Genomic DNA, 20290 nt, shown 5'->3' with positions numbered 1-20290 from the left:
AATGCATGTAGAGAAGTGTTCAAGAACACATGTAATAGAGATGTCCATAACAGCGTTAAAAAAAAAAAGGGGGAAAAATCATTTCAGACAAAGGATTTAAATGTCAAAAACAAAACTTGCCACTTTTATCATCCACTAGATTCCCATGTGTACATGGATCTATATCTGGACTTTAATTTTTCTTTTAGTCTGCCAGACTGCCCATTCATGTGTCAGCATCATATTGTTTAAATTAGAAAACCTTCATAGAATGTTTGCTGGCAGAGGCATTAGACTCCCTCAAGGCTGTTAGGGCTAATACCCCCCACCCCCATTATTCTTTTCTTTTTTTTTTTTTAATGGATATTCTTTCATGTTTGCATTTTCATGTGAAGTTCACTATCAACTTTTATCAGTTGCAGATAAAAGCTTATAGGTATGTTTCTGGGGATCACATTGCATTTATAAATGAAGACTTGAGAAGGGAAACTGACATCTTTATGATACTAATTCATCCTATCCAAGAACAAGGAATGTCTTTGTTTTTGTGTGAGTCTACCTTTGTGTCTTTCAGGAAGTGTTTTAAATTTTTCTTCATATAAGTTTGCATTACTCCTTGTTGACTTTATCATGACAGATCTTATCCATTTTTGTTATCATAAATAGTGTTTTCCCTTATATTATATATCTGGTTCTTTGTGTGTGTGAAAACTAATTTCTATATATTGATTTTATATTCTACTGTATTACTGAATTCTTTATTGCTTGAATTAACTTTATTATTGGTTCTCCTGGAAATTTCCAGGTATACTATTGGTATTGTCTTAAACAGAGATATTTTTAGGGACCTTGGGTGGCTCAGTCAGTTAAGTGACTGCCTTCAGCTCAAGTCATTATCCTGGAGTCCCAGGATCTGAGTCCTGCAACAGTCTCCCTGCTCAGTGGGGAGTCTGCTTCTCCCTCTGACCCTCCCCTTTAGTGCTCTCTCTCTCACACACTCTCTCTCAAATAAATAAACAAAATCTTTAAAAAATTTTTATATCTTCTTTACCCATTCTTACATCTATAATTATTTTTCTTAGTCTAACTGCATTGGTCTAATACCTCTAAGTACAACTTTGAAAAGGAGTGCAGACAGAAGGCATTGCCTTGTTTCTTTTTTTTTTTTAAAGATTTTATTTATTTATTTGACAGACAGAGATCACAAGTAGGAAGAGAGTCAGGCGGTGGGGGGGGGGGGAAGCAGGCTCCCCGCCAAGCAGAAAGCCTGATGCGGGGCTTGATCCCAGGACCCCAGGACCATGACCTGAGCCGAAGGCAGAGGCCCAACCCACTGAGCCACCCAGGCACCCCATTGCCTTGTTTCTGATCTTAGTGGAAATGCCTTCCATGTTGTCTCATTAGGATAACTTTAGGATTGACGTATACAAATTTTATCTTGTTAAGAAGTTATCAGTTGATTTCTATTTTTGAATGATCATATCAGAATTCTGCCAAAGTCTTTTAAAATAGCTATGGAAACATCATATGGTTTTCTCTTTAGATCTATTAATAAATTGTATGATATTAACACATTACTTATAAAGAACCATCCTTGCATTCCCAGAAGGAAACTCACTTACTGGGTCATGCTACATTATTTTCTTAATGTAGTTTTGAATTAATTTGCTGAAATTTCAGTTAGGATTATTGCACTGTTATTAACAAGTGAAAATAGTTCATGCTTTTTTGAGTGCAATAAATGTTATAATTGCTTTAGAAAAACCATGTGGAAATTTCTTTTCATTCTCTGTTCTCTGGAACAATTTATTTGGCATTAGGATTAACTGCTCTGTAAGTTTGGAGACTTCTCCTGTGAAACCATCTGGGCCCGGTGCTTTTTTATGAGGCAGTTTCTTACTCATTTTCTCTTTTGTTTTATGGAAATTGGTCTTTTAAGCTCTAATGGGGTCAATTTTGGTAAATTGTGCTTCCCTAGGAAATTATCCATTCTGTCTAGGTTTTAAAAATTTGTATGCTTTTTAATCTTTTGACTTTTGGATCATGCTAATGTCTTAAATGAAAAAATATACAATTAAGTCATAGATAGGGAAAAGACTAAAATTTAATAGAAAGAGAAACAAATTATATTTAAAATACAATGAATAAGGTAATTGTGCTGAATGAAAAATAAAATAACCAAGAAACTTTTGAATATAGCACTTTGACTATACATCCTCATCTGAAGATCTAAAAAGGGCAAACAAATCTCAGGCTTTTAATTTGTTTTTCATAGTGGTGTGGATGTTGAAATTCTAAAAATACATTCTGTGTATTGTGGGACTGAGCAAATGAGTAAACACACTGATGATATTGGAAGCTAGTGTTCCCATTGTTATAGAAGAAAAATATAAGTATAGACTGGGGAAAGCTAGATGGGACCCTGTGATGTGTTGGGCTACAATTAGAGGTATCAGTGTGAACACACACACACACATATATATATATATATATATATATATATATATATATATATATAAATTTCTTTGCTCTATATAATGAGAAGGCCTAGAAGCAAAGATATTCTAGTATCAATGAGTACATCTGGCTTCCACACCCTGGTTTTGAAATGCTATCATCTTAGGGCTGGGGTGGGAAAGAGGAAGGTGTGTCTGGAAGTGATGTCAGTGGAATGCCAGAGTAAGGGCCTATAAAAATCTTCTCTTCCATAAAAGCAATGGGAATACTGGCAAAAATTGTCAAAATTAATTTTTCAGAACTCTAAAAATTGGCCAAAGGCTTATAATAATTCAGGAAGTATCTATTCAAGAAAAGTGGCTGAATCTCAGTAAGAACAGTATGCTTTATGGCATTCGGACTTTCTCTTTCTCACCTTCTCCCTACTTCCACAACAGCCTTGAAAATCAACAGTCTTGTAGTCCTGATGAAAACCAGCAGCCTATCAGCCAGAGCGGGAGGAAGAACAGGGTTGGAATTTCCTCCAAAAGTCCCATTCCTAGAGAACTATCTTCATTTGACCTATCTGGCACTTTCCTAGAAAACTCCATTCACAGGGCTTGTCTATTTGATTTGACTCAAAGTTCATCTAGTGTGAACAGCTTTCCCTGTTTTTTTGTTTTTGTTTTTGTTTTTTCAAAAACAATCAGTAGCAATTGTTTAGCATAGCAAGTGCTGGAGGCAGTGATTATAGCTAGGACAAACATTACAAGCAGACCATAAAACCTAACAGGAAAAGTTGGGTAAGGAGATCTTCATAGGAGGCTTTGAAAAACATTGACAAATTCCCAAGAATCTAGAAAACCACAAATATGCCCAAGGCTGTGTGCATGCTCAGGATCTCTGGCTGACCTTGAGGCTCTGCAAAACCGGGAAGTAAAGGCTAAGACAAAATTGCAAACAGCCTGCCAGAGCATTGAAGGCAGGCCCCAACAGGTGCACAGGGTCCATCAGCAAAGCAGGTTGAGAGAGAACATACCTCAACATAAGTTAAGGCCTTACATGAAAAGTCCACAACTAACATCTTACTCAATGGGGAAAAACTGAGAGTTTTTCCTCTAAGATCAGGAACATGATAAGGATGTCCACTCTCACCACTTTTATTCAACATACTACTGGAAGTCCTAGCCACAGCAATAAGACAAGAAAAAGAAATAAAAGTCACCTGAATTAGTAAGGAAGAAGTAACATTTTCAATGTTTGCAGATGAAATGATATTATATATAAAAAAAACCCTAAATATTCCACCAAAAAACTACTAGAACTGATTGCTGAATTCAGAAAAGTCACAGGATATAAAATTAATATACAGAAATCTGTTGCATTTCTATACACTAACAGTGAAGTAGCAGAAAGAGAAACTAAGAAACTAATTAAGAGAAATTAACAAACAATCCCATTTATAACTGCACCAAAAGTGATAAAATAAAATAAAATGAAATAAAATAAAATAAACGTAACCAAGGACATGGAAGACCCATACTCTGAAAACCATAAAACACTGATGAAAGAAATGGAAAATGAAACAAACAAATGGAAAGGTATTCCATACTCATGGACTGGGAGAACCATTATTGTTAAAACGTCCATACAACCCAAAGCAATATACAGATTTAAGTAATCCCCATCAAAATGTCAACAGCATTTTCCACAAAACTAGAACAGATGATCCTAAAATTTGTATGGAACCACAAGAGACCCCAAATAGCCAAAGAAATTTTGAAAAAGAAGAACAAAACTAACAGTATCACAATCCCAGATTTGAAGATATACTACAGAGCTGCAGTAATCAAAACAGTATGCTACCAGCACAAAAGTGGACATGTAGATTAATGGAAAAGAATAAAGACTCCAGAAGTAAACCCACACATATACAGTCAATTAATCGGTGAGAAAGGAGACAAGAATACACAATGGGGAAAAGGCAGTCTCTTCAACAATTGGTGTTGGAAAAACTGGACAGCTACATGCAAAAGAATGAAGCTGGACACCATGCTCAAAAATAAACTCAAATGGATTGAAGACCTAAACGTGAGTCCCGAAACCATAAAATTCCTAGAGACATACACTGGCAATAATTTCTTTGACATCAGCCATGGAAGCATTTTTATAGGTATGTCTCCTCAAGCAAGGGAAACAAAAGCAAAATTAGAGTACTGGGGCTACACCAAAATAAAAATCTTTGGTACATCAAAAGAAACCACCAGTTAAACAAAAAGGCAACCTACTGAATGGGAGAAGATATTTTCAAATCAGTGGGGGTTAATCTGATAAGGGGTTTATATCCAAAATATACAAAGAACTCATACAGCTCAACACTAAAAAGCCCACAAATAATCTAATTTAAAATGGGCAGAGGACTTGAATAGACATTTCTCCAAAGAAAACATCCAGATGCCCAACAGACACATGAAAAGATCCTCAACATCATTAATCATCAGGGAAATGCAAATTAAAACCAGAATGGGATATCACCCATTTTAGCCATCAAAACTAAAATCAAAAACACAAGAAATAAGAAGTGTTGGCGAGGATGGGGAGAAAAAGGAACACTCATGTACTGTTGGTGGGAATGCATATTGGTGCTGTCACTGCAGAAAATAGTATGGAGGCTTTTCAAAAAATTAAAAATAGAATCATCATGTGATCCAGTAATTCCACTATGGGGTATTTACCCAAAGGAAAGGACAACACTAATTCAAAAATATATATCCCTGGGGCACCTGGGTGGCTCAGTGGGTTAAAGCCTCTGCCTTTGGCTCAGGTCATGGTCTCAGGGTCCTGGGATCAAACCCCACATCGAGCTCTCTTGCTCAGCAGGAAGCCTGCTTCCTCCTCTCTCCCTGCCTGCCTCTCTGCCTACTTGTAATCTCTGTCTATCAAATATATAAATAAAATCTTTAAAAAAATATATATATATCCCTATGCTTATTGCAGCATTATTTGCAATAGCCAAAATATGGAAGCAACCCAAGTGTCCATCGATAGATGAATGGATAAAGAAAATGCAGTATATTTACAATGGACTATTACTCAACCATTAAAAAGAATGAAATCTTGCCATTTGCAAAGACATGTACAGAGCTAGAGCGGATAATGCTAAGTGAAATAAGTCAGAGAAAGGCAAATACTATATGATTTCACTCATATGTGGGATTTAGGGGAAGGGAGGGAAAAAGAAGACAAAATCAGAGAGGGAGACAAATGATAAGAGACTCTGAACTTGGGCGCCTGGGTGGCTCAGTGGGTTAAGCCGCTGCTTTCGGCTCAGGTCATGATCTCAGGGTCCTGGGATCGAGGCCCGCATCGGGCTCTCTGCTCAGCAGGGAGCCTGCTTCCTCCTTTCTCTCAGCCTGCCTCTCTGCCTACTTGTGATCTGTCTGTCCAAATAAATAAATAAATAAATAAAAAGAGACTCTGAACTTTAGGAAACAAACAGGATTGCTAGATGGGAGGTGGATGTGGGGATGGGGTAACTGGGTGATGGGCATTAAGGAGGACCCCTGATGTTATGAGCTCTGAGTGTTATATGCAACTGATGAATTACTAAACTATACCTCTGAAGCTAATAATACATTATATGTTAATTAATTGATTTTAAATAAAAATAAGAAACAAAACAAGAATAAAGGAGATAGAAAAAAATGCCTAGTGATGCCTGGGAGGCTCAGTTGCTTAAGCATCTGCCTTTGGCTCAGGTCTGATCCCAGGGTCCTAGGGTTGAGTCCCGAGTTGGACTCCCTGCTCAGGTGGGAGTCTGCTTCTCCCTCTGCCTGCCACTCCCCCTGCTTGTCCTTTTTCTTTCTTTCTCTGACAAATAAATAAATACAATCTTTAAAATTGTTCATAATTTTTAAAAAAACTCACATTCTTAAATACAGAGAAGAAACTGGTGGTTTCCAGAGAGAAGGTGGGTTGGGGGGGGGGGTGAACAAAATAGATAAAAGAGATTAAGAGTACAGTTATCTTTGATGAGCGCCGAGAGAGGTACAGAATTGTTGAATCATTATATTATACATCTGAAACTAACATATAACACTGCATGTTAATTATACTTCAATAAAAAATAAGTAATGAGGGGTGATGGCGCCTGGGTGGCTCAGAGGGTTAAGCTTCTGCTTTAAGGTCTTGATCTCAGGGTCCTGGGATCAAGCCCTGCATAGGGCTCTCTGCTCAGCAGGGAGCCTGCTTCCCTCTCTCTCTGCCTGCCTCTCTGCCTACTTGTGATCTCTCTCTCTGTCAAGTAAATAAATAAAATCTTGAAAAAAACTAAGTTATGAAGATTAGAATGGAAATAAATGAAATAGAGAATAGAAGAACAATAGAGAAAATCAATGAAATCACAAGGTGGTTCTTTGAAAAAAATCAACAAAATTCCTAGAAAGACACAAACTACCAAAACTGACTGAAAAAGAACTAGAAGATCTGAATAATCCTATAAAATCAGTAATAATAATAATAACAACAACAACAACATCCTACAAAGAAATGCCAGGAAGGGGCGCCTGGGTGACTCAGTCGGTTAAACGTCTACCTTTGGCTCGGGTCATGATCTCAGAGTCTTGGGAAGAAGCCCCTTGTTGGGCTCCCTGCTCAGCGGGGAGCCTGCTTCTGCCTCTCCCTCTGCTCCTCCCCTTACTTGTGCACACTCTCTCTCTCTCTCTCTCTAAAAAATAAATAAATAAGATCTTATTTATTTCCTTGACACACACAGAGAGAGAGAGAGACAGCAAGAGAGGGAACACAAGTGAGGGGAGAGGGAGAAGCAGGCTCCCCGAGAGCAGGGAGCCTGATGTGGGGCTCGATCCCTGGACGCTTGGATCATGACTTGAACCGAAGGCAGATCTTTAACTGACTAAGCCACCCAGGCACCCTAAATAAATAAAATCTTAAAAAAAAAAGAAGAAGAAGAAATGCTCAGGACTAGATGTCGATGTCTTCACCTGCACATTCTACGAGTATTTAAAAGATTAAACACTAATCTTCCACAGCTCTTCCCCAGAATAGAAGAGAAGGGACCACTATCCATTTCATTTTGTGAGGCTACTAGTACCTGGATACCAAAAACAAAGACATCATAAGAAAACAGTAGATCAATATCTTTTCTGACTATAGATACCATAATTCTCAACAAAACTGAATCCTAAAAAGGATTATACACCAGACTAAGTGAGAGATGGTCCAGGAATGCCAATGCGCCTCAACTCGCATGGAACTCAAGTAATGTAATACATCATATTCACACAATAAAAGAAAATAAAAAATAAAAGAAAAAAACCCACACGATCATATCAGTAAATACAGAAAAAAACATTTGACAAAGTTCAACATCCTTTCATGATAATAATACACCACAAATTAGGAATAGAAGGGAAATTTTTTAACACGGAGGGAGAAGTTAACATATGTCAGACGCACTGTTCTAACCACTTTACAGTCATTAAATAATTTAGTTCTCACACCCACTCTGGGAGGCAGGACCTATTATTACCCCCATTTTGTGGGTGGGTAAACTGAGGCACAGAGCATTAAGTAACATTTTCTATGTTAGAGAGCTAATAAGTTGTAGGTCTCAGATTCCAATATAGAAATTCTGGCCAGAGTCCACGCTCTCAACCACGGTCAGCTATTCTGTCCTCTCAAAGAACTTGAATAATAATAATGATAAGCAAATTGGGTTTCCTAAGAACTAATGATTTCATCTTCATCTGTAAGAAAACTTAATTCGTAACACTGTTAACTTATATCAGTGGCTATAATTGGTAATGCTGGTAAGAATTTTTAATATTGATACCAATGTTTATTTAACCAAGTTGGTAACGTTGGGTCAATATTGACATTTAACTGTAATTTAACTCACACAAGTGGTGTTATCATTTATATAAGCAAACAAAATATATAACATTGTTAAAAACTTATAAAATTATAAAATTAGTTGTAAAGTTTGATGGCATCAGTAATGGTGATTCAATTTCTATTTGCAATTGAAATTTGATTCATAACTGTGGTACTCATAAATTATATTAGTACTCGTAACTTTAATATTAGTAATTATTCATAATATAAACTGGAGTTGTTAAAACCATATTAATAATAATTTCTATTAGAAGCTACCAGATAATTCAAAATATAGTTACTCATAATTCACATTAGTAATCTTAAGTTGTAACATTGGCAGAAATTTGTAATACTAGTTATAATATTTGATATTATTAATGATCATAAAATTTCTAGTAAGCATAATATAATTCAAAACAGAGACTTATAATTTATATTAGAACATAATTTGTAATATTGATAATAATTTGTAATAATAGTTATGATCTTCAATAACACTAGTAATGATTATTCAATTTCTGTAAGGAACTGCAATTTGATTCGTAACATGGGTCCTCATAATTTGCTGCAATAACAGTAATTTTTAGTAGTAGTGATAGGTTGTAATATTGGTGATTTTATTTTACAATCATAGTAACCCACAATTCAATTGCTCCTGGTAAGCAATTTAATTTGTAACATCGCTAGTGATGATTTTCATTGTCAATCCTCATTTGCAACATGGGTGACATTTCTATCACGAAGCATATTTGCTAATATAAGTAGCCATGACTTGATTTCTATATGTAATATAATCTGATTCATTACATTAGCTCTGTTCGTTTACAGTAGAAGTTGATTTTTAATACCGGTGAGAAAAGATACTATAAGAAACAGGATCAATGACTGCAATCACACTTGTAAGCCCATCAGTAAATTCATGCTATTAATAAACCCGGTCGCGAAGCAACTTCACCGCCCCCCCCCCAACACACACACACTGGCTGCGCTCCCTGACACCGTCGCCATTGCTAATAATGCGTCCCCTGGCAATAAGGTCGCTGTAGGCACGACGCTTTCCCTTCCTGCCCTTCCTACGGCCCCCAGACTCACCATCTCTTTGTGATTGGGGTAGAAGGTCTGATCGATAAGAGGGAATTCCTCTGTTCCCAGTTTCTTGTGCAGTCGAACCATCTGGGCGAACTAGGAGAGCCAGGAGAGATGGGTCAGCACGCCCTCCTCGGGGACAGTCTCCAAGCTGGGATTCTGAGCTTCGAGCAACCCCCCTCCAAGATCGCAGGGATTTCGAACTCCCACACGCATGCATACAGGAGATAGTCCCTCCGCCAGCAGCGCCCTTCCCGCCACTTACCACCCAGGGCTTATCGCAGAAGTTGTAGACAGAGTGCAAAGAGTTGACGCTGGGGATCCCGGCATACTGCAGCCCGATGACCAAACTGCGGTAGTCTCCGTTCCGAGCCATGCTGAAGGCGTGCTGGCGAATCAGCACAAAGTCCGGCTTCAGAGACCTGGGGTGGCAGGGGGAGAGGTGTCGAGGATATTCACCCCACTCCCCCAGAGCTCCCCACCACCCTTAGAACAAAAACCACCTCTCGAATTCTCTGCAGCTCTTAGAAATTGCAAAGTGGTTGCTCAGGTCTGCGCGCGCACACACATGCAAGCTGTTTCCTTCCGCAGCAATACCCTTTTCACACTTTCCCACTCTCTGGTGATCCCAGGATCCTGGGATCCAGCCCCACAGCGAGCTTCTGCTCAGCGGGGAATCTGCTTCTTTCTTGGCCTCTGCCTCTCCCCTTGCTTGTGCGGGCTCGCTCTCTCTCTCTCTCTCTCACTCAAACAAGCAAATAAAAAACAAAACCTTTAAAAAAATATCTCTCACAATATCGGTCTTCCTCCTCCAAACTGCAGACCCCTCCAGCATCCAACGTATCCTTTATCCCTTTGCTGCTAAATATTTTTTCTTAGCAACTTTACATTTTCTGATTTGTTTATTGCATGTATCCCACAGTAGAACACAAGGTCCGTGAGGGCAGAGGGGTTTTTTTGAGGTGGGGGGAGCAGGGGCTCTTTGGGGGGGGAGGTCAGTTTTCTTAACTGCCAGGTCCTCAGCACATGCAACAGGTCCAGGTGCACAATCAGCACTCAGTAAATATTTCTTGAATGTAAAATGCTGAGGGCAGCAGCTGGCATACTGTAGATGCTCAAGTAATATTTTCTGATTTAATATCTAAAAAGTTTGGCTTGCGGTCTGCTAGGACCCTTGGCTCTGCAGAAGAGAGGCGATCTTCCCACATTCTGTACCTCGTTTTTTTTGTTTAAGGTTTTTTTTTAGGGGCGCCTGGATGGCTCAGTGGGTTAAAGCCTCTGCCTTCGGTTCAGGTCATGATCCCAGGGTCCTGGGATCCAGCCCCGCATAGGGCTCTCTGCTCAGCAGGGAACCTGTTTCCTCCTCTCTCTGCCTACCTCTCTGCTTACTTATGATCTCTGTCTGCCAAATAAATAAATAAAATCTTTGAAGAAAAAAGATTTTATTTATTTATATGACAGAGAGAGACGAGAATGAGAGAGCACAAGCAGGGGGAGTAGCAGAGGGAAAGAGAGAAGCAGGTCTTGGCTGGGAAGGGAGCCCGATGCAGGACTCGATCCCAGGACCCCAGGATCATGACCTGAGCTGAAGGCAGATGCTTAACCAACTGAGCCACTCAAGCACCCCCCTAATTTCTTTTTGTTTATTTATTTATTTAATATAGATTTTTATTTATTTATTTATTTGACACACACAGAGAGACAGCGAGAGAGGGAACACAAGCAGGGGAAGTGGGGAAGGGAGAAGCAGGCTTCATGCCAGGCAGGGAGCTAAACATGGGACTGGATCGCAGGACTCTGGGATCATGACCTGAGGCGAAGGCAGATGGTTATCCGACTGAGTCACCTAGGTGCCCCCCTAATTTCATTTTTTTTAAAGTTTTTTTTTTTTTGACAGAGATCACAAGTAGGCAGAGAGGCAGGCAGAGAGCGAGGGGGAAGCAGGCTCCCCGCCAAGCAGAGAGCCTGATTCGGGGCTCGATCCCAGGACCCTGGGATCAGGACCTGAGCCGAAGGCAGAGGCTTTAACCCACTAAGCCACCCAGGCACCCGCCCCCACTAATTTCTTTTTAAGTTGACATATAACACTGTGTAAGTTTAAGGCATAAAAGATGTCGATTAGGGGCGCCTGGGTGGCTCAGTGGGTTAAAGCCTCTGCCTTTGGCTCAGGTCGTGATCCCAGGGTCCTGGGATCCAGCGCATTGGGCTCTCTGCTCAGCGGGGAGCCTGTTTCCTTCTCTCTCTCTCTCTCTCTGCCTGCCTCTCTTCCTACTTGTGATCTCTGTCAAGTGAATGGATAAAATCTTTTCTTTTTTTTTAGATTTTATTTATTTATTTGACAGAGATCACAAGTAGGCAGAGAGGCAGGCATAGATGTGGGGCTCAATCCCAGGACCCTGGGACCATGACCTGAGCCGAAGGCAGAGGCTTTAACCCACTGAGCCACCCAGGCGCCCCATGGATAAAATCTTAAAAAAAAAAAAAAAGATGTCAATTAGACACACATATATTGTAATAGAATTGTCACTGTAGCATTATTTAGCACTTCTATCATGTCACATAATTATCACTTCCTTTTTGTGGTGGGAATAATTAAGATCTGGCCTCTTAATAACTTCCATAGTTAAGATACAATATAGTTGGGGCGCCTAGGTGGCTCAGTGCATTGAGCTTCTGCCTTTGGCTCAGGTCATGATTCCAGGGTCCTGGGATCAAGCCCCACATCAGGCTCTCTGCTCAGCGGGAAGCCTGCTTCCCCTCTCTCTGCCTGCCTCTCTGCCTACTTGTGATCTCTCTCTCTGTGTCAAATAAATAAATAAAAATCTTCTTTAAAAAAGATACAATATTGTTATCTATATTCACTACACTGTACATTGGATCTCCAGGACCTATCTTCCAGGTATAGGTTTATACCCTTAAACAACTCTTCTATTTTTTTTAAAGATTTTATTTATTTATTTGATGGTTTATACCCTTAAACAACTCTTCTTTTTTTTTTTTAAGATTTTATTTATTTATTTGACGGAGAGAGAGATCACAAGTAGGCAGAGAGGCAGGCTTAGAGAGAGGCAGAAGCAGGCTCTCCGCTGAGCAGAGAGCCCGATGCGGGGCTCCATCCCAGGACCCTGAGATCATGACCTGAGCCGAAGACAGAGGCTCAACGCACTGAGCCACCCAGGTGCCCCTAAACATCTCTTTTATTCTATCACTCCTCAGTCCCCGGTAACCACCATTTTACTCTCTATTTTTATGAGGTTGGCTTTTTTTAGATTCCACAGACAAGAGATATCATACAGTATTTGTCTTTCTCCCTCTGATTTATCTTACTTAGCATAATGTCCTCAAGGTCCATTCACGTTGTTGCAAAGGGCAGGATTTCCTTCTCTCTAGTGCCCAAATATTTCATAGTATATACACACTACATCTTCTTTATCCATTCATTCACTAGTGGGCACTTACATTGTTTCCATATCTTGGCTATTGTAACATACCTAAGTTCTTGCTCCCAGGAGAATGGGTGGTGGGGGGGTGACGCTCCCACAGCTCTAAGGGAGTCCTTATGCCTGTCCCACAACACCAAGTTCACCTCTCTGCTTACCGCACGACCTTCACCCCGTTCCGAAGAACTTCCATGTCCACAGAGAATCCACCATTGGCGTGGGCCACGAGGTTGAGATCAGAGAATTCAGCCTAGGAAGGAGAAAAAATATCTGTGATTTACCCACATCAAACCAAAACGACCATCCAGGTTTCGGTCTGGACAGCCGACCCCCAGATCCATCTGCCCCAACTAACCTGTTCTACTTTAATGTCAATTTCTCCATGGATCTTCTTCCCTTTGAAGTATTTTGCCCTGGAGAGGAAAAGCAGAGCACAGCCATCAGTCTCAGGAAGTCAAAACCCAGGCCAGTTCCTTTGACCCATTTATCCTTCAGAGCCATAAAGTGCTTCGTGATTGTTGAAACCCTTTGCAAAGCTCAACAGTGCTTGGGGTACCGTAAGTTCTGTTGTGATCCCTTCCGGAGGTGTGTAAATGTCAGAGGACGTTGTGAACTCTAAACGAAGTTCTCAAACCACAGTCGCAGGCAGACATTCCCCAGAGGGTTGTTTGCTCCTCACACCGCTCCCAGAAATGTTTTCTTCAAAAAGCGTTGCCAAAGGAGGAGTGCACTCTGCAAGTGGTAATGTACTTTGGAATTGCATGGAGGTTTGTAAATGGTAACAAAACAAAACACCTAAAAATCCCAAACAAACAAACAAACAAAACCAAAACCCCATAGAGATTATGTATATATGAAGTGTGCCTGGGGAATGCCTCAGTCGGCTGTGTCTGCATGTGAGTCCTGAAGGATCCTTCCATGCCCTGGCCCTTCCCCGTGGAGGATCACACTTGTCCATGTGTGCCTGAGCGCTTTGAGGGACCCAACTATGGTTGGGCGACTAGATAAAAGAGGAGCAGATCCAAGGGGTGCAGGCTGGCGGTGGTTCTACTAGAACTGGCGAGGAGGGGGAGGGCAGCAATGATGGGCGTAGGGAGGGATGTGGCTGGCAGCCAGCCAGCCAGGGGAGTGCGAGGGGAAGCCAGCCAGGAGTGCAGCGCGAACTCCCACCTCGTTATCCCTGGGCCAGGCTGGGTTTCCAGCGGCATCCTACCCCAGGCGCAGGATTCCTACCCAACAGGCTTCTCTACACGCAGAAGATCATCTCTGGTCAGGGGTCTCACTCAAGAGGGATGAGGAAAGGAGGCACTCCCAGGCTTGTCTCTGACACAGACACCCACCCAACATAAACGGGCCCTACAGACTTCATGGACAAACCCCAAAGACCCCAAGCACAGCCATTTTCTCTCCTCCCTCTCCCTCCCTCTCTCTCACAAGCACACTCCATTACCGACACTGTCCCCTTACAAGCGTTGGAGGGGAATTTCTCTGAGACTGGCACATTTTTTTCATTTATAAAATAATGATGAGTGTAGACTCTATCACTGTATTTCAAAGTTTAAAAAAAAGATTTCATTTAATTTATTTGAGAATGAGAGAGAGAGGAGAAGAAGAGTGGGGAGGAGAGGGGGAAGCAGGCTCCCCACCGAGCAGGGAGCCCCATGCAGGGCTCCATCCCAGGACCCCCAGGATCATGACCTGAGCTGAAGGCAGATGCTTAACTGACTGAGCCACCCAGGTGCCCCATATTTCAAACTTTTTTGACCCTAAGTATAGTGAATACTGTGGTGCTCTGCTCAGATGGCCTCTTCACAGCCAATGCACCCTGAGTGTCAGCTGGTGACATCTTAGGGCTATGTCCCACTGGGAACTGTCTTCTCTCATAGAGAATTGCCTTGGCCAAGGTTAGACCTACTTTAGGCAGCCCGTGTCTTCTCTCTGGTCCATGGGTGAATACAAAGGCTAGCCTCTTGGCCTCAGTATAGGCTGACTCTGAAGGACCATCCCACCCGCAGGCGTTCCCCCTAGTCAGTCTCTGATGCAGCTGCCTTGTGGACCAGCTGTCCCCTCTGCCCAACCCTGCCCTTCTTACCGGGGTTGATCCTAAATGCACACATCCCCCTCCCCCCCCCCCAAGCCTCCTGCATACAAATGCCTACCTCGAAATCCGATCCCAGAGAACCCAGCCTAAACCAGTGTGCCAGAGATGTCAAACCACAAAAAAAGACTCTAATGCCATTCTGGAATTGGGTCACCCAGCAGCCAGCAGGCAAGGAGGAACCCTCCTTTGTTGGGGGGCACGGAAAGCCACCCACATACTGTAGCCACATAACACACTCTGCGGCAGGTCTGCACTGTGGTACCAGCAGGAAACCACTCACACCCTTATGTTCTGGCACATTCCATGATACTGGACTTGTCCGTGGTGGGAAAAGAGGCAGTGTGGAGTTCATTCTCATGAGCATAAGAATTACAGTGTGGCATCCCCTGGGGTGTGGGGCCATCAGTAACTTTTACTGAGGGTCAACTGTAATAAGATCTGGCAGAAGGGAGTGCACCAGTTGGTGAAATGTCCCTGGTACTCTAAAGGCCTGGAGGAAATGGTCAGCAGACTCCAGTGACTATTTGCTAAATGCCAATGATTAGCTGAAGAAAGATGGGATATGTTCAGGGTGAGTGATCACTAATCCAAAGCAAAATGTGGAAGCGAGAGGATCCCCTTGGTTACATTTAAAGAAACCCTAATCCTTTGCAACTGGAGGGCAGGCATTGGGGAAGACCAGGGACTTAGGGCATGATCCTAAGTGTAACAAAACTTCAGAGGAGGTTGAATTCTCAGGCCTAGCACATCTCTTATGTCATGATCAGGGCCCAAATAGGCCATGATTGAAGCCCTTAGACTTGGGATGGGGATATCTGGGAAGATGCATGTAATACCTTAAACTTACTGCTTCACCTGAACCACTGGGCCTGCAGAGGTAGGCTTCTCCTCCTTGTTAAAATATAGACCTTCCCTCTACTTGAAGGTAATACAGAGGCCTTGAAGGAAGCAGGTGCCTTTTAAAACAATGCTCGCCCCTTTCACAACCTCCCTCCCTTCCCTCTTAGCAACCAGATCAATAAGCAGGGTCAAATCCTAGTACATCTGATTGAAGAGGTATATTTGCAAAGGAAGGAAACAGTATACAGAAGCTGAAAAATCTGGCCAGTATGTACTGACAAGAGCTGTAAAAGTATGCAAGAAGCTGGGTCCTAAGGACAATGGAACAAGGAGGTGGAACATGAAGTTGGAGCGCTCTCCCAGGACCCAGAACTGGAAACCCTAGCAAGGACCGTTGGATGACTTGTGGAGGCTTGGAGAAAACAGTGGCCCACACCAAGTAAAGCAGAAATGCCAAATCTTCCATGGCAGACTGTGGAAGAAAGGATCAAAGGACTCAAAGAAGCAGACATGTTAGAGAAGTTATGCTACATGAGTCTAGGAAACTCATGAGCTGACTATGTTCTATGGGAAGGGCCAGAGGATCTACCCAACTCACAAAATCAATAAGGAATATGCTGGTAAGAGTGGCACCAGCCGGGCTGAGAAGCACAGTAGTGGGAAGGTGGTAACTGAAGTCCTGTCCCAGGTCCCGTTCACAGTGGGTCCCCTGGGTCCACAGGTCCACCCCACGGCCACTTCTCCAGTCCGCAAATGCATAATTAAACTGGACATATCTGTAGTTGTCAGAACCACTCCGTGGGTTCCTTGGCTTGTGGGGTAAGAGCTATTGTGGTGGGAAGGTCCAAATGGACGCCTCTAGAACCACACCCTCACCCTCCGATCAAATCAGCAAATCCAAGCTAAGATTATATCTATCCCAAGGGTGATGGTGGAAACTAGCGCTACTTTGAAAGATCTAAGGGATGCAGGGGTGTTAGTCCCATCGTATCTCCCATTGAATGGACTAGTTCGGCTCCTGGAGAATGTCTGCAGACTCTTGAAAGCTCGACCAAGCAGTATCCCTAAGGGAAGCAGCTATACTGGATAGGCTGCCATTGTCAGAGCAGAACTCGGGTCCAGCAGGTAGCCACTGACTTCCTGAATGCACTCTTCTATTCTGACCAGAAAAGAAGATCAGTGATCTTTCATGTTCACATGGAACTGACAGCAATATCTGTTGAAGGTCTTGCCATGGGGTCATGCTGTCTTTCTCACCATGTGTCATTCTATGGTCCAAAGGCACTGGGCCATGTGGACATCCCCCAGGATGTCACACTGGACCACTTTATCAATGGCATCTTATTGACTGGGCAAGACAAGCAAGGGATGAGTAGCACGTTGTCTGGCTAAGATGTATGCTCTCCAGAGGGCAGGAGATGAACACTACAAAGACTCAGGGGCCCGGAGCATTAGTAAAAGTTCCAGGGGTCCAATAGCCCAAGGCAGGCCCAGGACAGCCCCCTCCAAATAATAGGGCAAAACATCACATCTCGCACCTCCTGTCACGAGGAAAAGCGCATAGCACTTGGTAGGCATTACCAGGTTCTAGAAGCAGCCTATCCCACACCTGAAGATACTACTCTGATTCCTATTTCAGGGGGAGCATTAGGCTGCCCTCCCTGAACGGGGGCCAGAGCAGAAAGGGATCGGCAGGAGGGCCAGACCATGGTGCCAGCCATCTTTCCACTTAGGCCATATACCCCGCAGATCCTATGATACTGGATAAGCCAGTAGTGGGAAAAGATGCAATGTGGAGCTTATGGGAAGTGTGAGTGGGAGGCCTTGGGGGTTCTGGAGCAAAGCCAGGCCATCTGCAGCAGAGAATCACGTGACTCTTGAGAACCACTTTCTGGTGCCCTACCAGGCTCTGGAAGAGACAGAATGCATGGCTATGGGGCACCAAGCGATTGTGCTTCTGGGTGCCCCTCATGAGCTGGGTCTGGCCGGGCCCACCAAATAATAACGTCACATGGACCCAGCAGCTGGGATCAGGCTTAAGCAGGACTGAGCAAGCTAACTGAACAGGTTATCCCGATGCCCGTGTCACCCATCCTGGTGCCCGGATGTCTCTCTCAGCTCACCAAGGGGACCCCTCACAGCCAGTGGCTGAAGGAAGGGAGAAAAAACCTCAGCTTGGTTCACAAATGGACTGGTTTGGTGTGTGGGGAGAGGCCAAAAAGGGACAGAGGCTGTGTCATAGCCCCACTCAGGGTGATTGTGGAAGACAGTGGCAGAGCTCCCAATGGGCAGAGCTTTGGGCTGGGCCCCTGGTAATCTACTTAGCAAGCAAAGGGAAATGGCCCACCATTAGAATATACATTCACCGGTGGGCCATGGTGGGTGGCTTGGCTGATCGGAGGCCTTGAAGGAAAAATATTAGGAGATCAAGACAAGGAGTATTATGCTAAGTAAAGTAAGTCGTGGAGAAAGACAAATACCATATGATCTCAATCCTAGGCGGAATTTAAGAAACACAACAAATGAGCAAAGTGTAAAAGGCGGGGAGGCAAACCAAGATACAGACTCTTAACTATAGAGAACAAACTGATGGTTACAGGGGTGGAAGGGCAAGGGTGAAATAGACGATGGGCACCGGGCAACGTAAGGAAGTGCTGACTCACTAGACTGTAGACCTGACACTAATATCACACTGTGTGTTAACTAGCTGGAATTTAAATAAAAGCTTAAAAAAAAAAAGAAGATCAGGACAAGAAGGTCTGGGGCACAGAAACGTGGGTGGACATGGGAGTGGGCAAAAAGTGAGGAGGGAAGATTTGTGCATTGTGTGTTAACACCCACCAGACAGCATCCACAATGGAAGAGGCACTAAACAACCAGGTAGACGGAATGAGTCAGCTCGATGATGTCAGCCAGCCTCTCAAGTCGGCCACCCCAGTGCGAGCAGATGGGCCCATGAATGAAGTAGCAGGACAAGCAGAGAGAGTGGCTCTAAGTGGGGCCAATGGCATTATTGCTTGAAGTCCAATTTTTCAGCAGCAGAGACCAACACCAAGCCTGTGACACGGCACTGTCCCTATCCCTTAAGAAGCCTAGCTAGCCACTTGGTGGCGAGCTGACTCCATTGGGCCCCATCCACCCTGGAAAGACGAAGGATTCATTTTGACATAAATATTGTATGTGGGGGGTTTGCCGACCGCAGGGTCATAGCCAGTATCACTGCCCGAGGGCTTACCCAATGTTGGAGCCACCGGTATGAGATCTCTCATAACACTGCATCAAATGGAAGGACACAATTGATAGCAAAGGAGGTCCTGAAGAGGGCCCATGACCTTGGAGTTGCTTGGTGATGTTATACATCACAGCACCCAGGAGCTGCTGGTCTGGAACAGCTTGCAGCCAGGGCGAAGATGCTAGCTTGGACATGATACTGTCAAAGAATGGGGCACCGTCCTCCAAAGCACCCCAAATCAGTGGCCCATTCTTTGTGCTGTGTTCCCAGTAGGTAGAACATACGGGTCTGGGAATTCGGAGGAGAAAGTAGGAGGGGCCCAGCTTACCATCAGTCCCAGTGATCCACTTTTGGAACGGGTGTTTCCTGCTCCCTCAAGGCTCTGCAAGGTTAGAGGTCCTGGTTCTCCAAGGGGGAACACCGCTACCAGGGGACACAGCAAGAATCCTATTACATTCGAAGCTACGGATGCCACCTGGACACCTAGGTTTCACACGCCAATGAATATGAAGCGGAATGAATCACTGTCTTCACAGGGGTACGTGGCCTTGAACATCAGGAGGAGGTGGGGTTGTTATTACACGGCAAGAGCGGGGGGTGGGGAGAGATATGTTTGGCACACAGGCGATCTTCTTGGCTGTCTGTGGGTACTCCTTGCACAGCTCTGCAGGGAAATGAACAAGGACAGTGGCCACAGCCTGAGAAGGGCATGGGGACCAAGGGCTCAGGGATCCCTCAAGGATGAGGGAATGGATCACTCATCAGGTAAGCTTCAGAGACCAAGAGAGGCGCTAGCTGAGGGGGAGGGGAATCTAGAATGTATGGTAGAAGAAGGAAACGGAAGAAGCAGATCATTTATTTCTGCAGCAGTGGAGGCTACTAACCCGTTCTCTTTCAAGCTTCCCCCACCTCCCCGGAAAATCTGACCAATCACAATCCTGGAGATGCTGTGCCCAGATGGGGCGATTAACTTAATCTAAGAAGTGAATCTGAGCAGTATAAGGAGTGGACTCTGTGCTCCCCTCAGATCTTCCCCCACTCCCATTTGCTCTACCCACCCCCACCCCGCCTCCACCCGCCACACCATGTGCTCACCTTCAAGCCTTCCTATCTAGTTCCCAACTTCCGGGGAGATTTGCTGCTGAAGGCTCTCAGTGCTCACTGGGAGTCCCTCACTGGGAACTGCCTTCTTCAGCAGGGGTCTGCCTTCCCCAAGAAAAGGCCTCCTTCCAGGGGGCAGCCCATGCCTAATGATTGACTGATGTAAGAATACAAAAG

At 43.6% G+C, this 20290-nt stretch overlaps 1 protein-coding gene across 2 annotated transcripts in view; it reads right to left on the bottom strand.

Annotated features, from left to right (window-relative positions):
* The window catches only part of SYN1 (synapsin I), a 47278-nt gene that overhangs the window by 22456 nt on the left and 4532 nt on the right, over positions 1 to 20290 (bottom strand). For both annotated transcript variants that reach the window (XM_082718125.1, XM_082718126.1), the window contains exons 2-5: positions 13195 to 13252; positions 12998 to 13089; positions 9665 to 9821; positions 9406 to 9495 (exon numbers count right to left, since the gene is read on the bottom strand). In XM_082718125.1, coding sequence (XP_082574251.1) covers positions 9406 to 9495; positions 9665 to 9821; positions 12998 to 13089; positions 13195 to 13252 — 397 coding nt within the window. The remainder of the gene's footprint in view (positions 1 to 9405; positions 9496 to 9664; positions 9822 to 12997; positions 13090 to 13194; positions 13253 to 20290) is intronic.

The sequence above is a fragment of the Mustela nivalis genome (assembly GCF_964662115.1).
Source record: "Mustela nivalis genome assembly, chromosome: X".
In the NCBI taxonomy this organism is placed as follows: domain Eukaryota; kingdom Metazoa; phylum Chordata; class Mammalia; order Carnivora; family Mustelidae; genus Mustela; species Mustela nivalis.
This window is presented reverse-complemented; position numbering and strand designations above follow the sequence as displayed.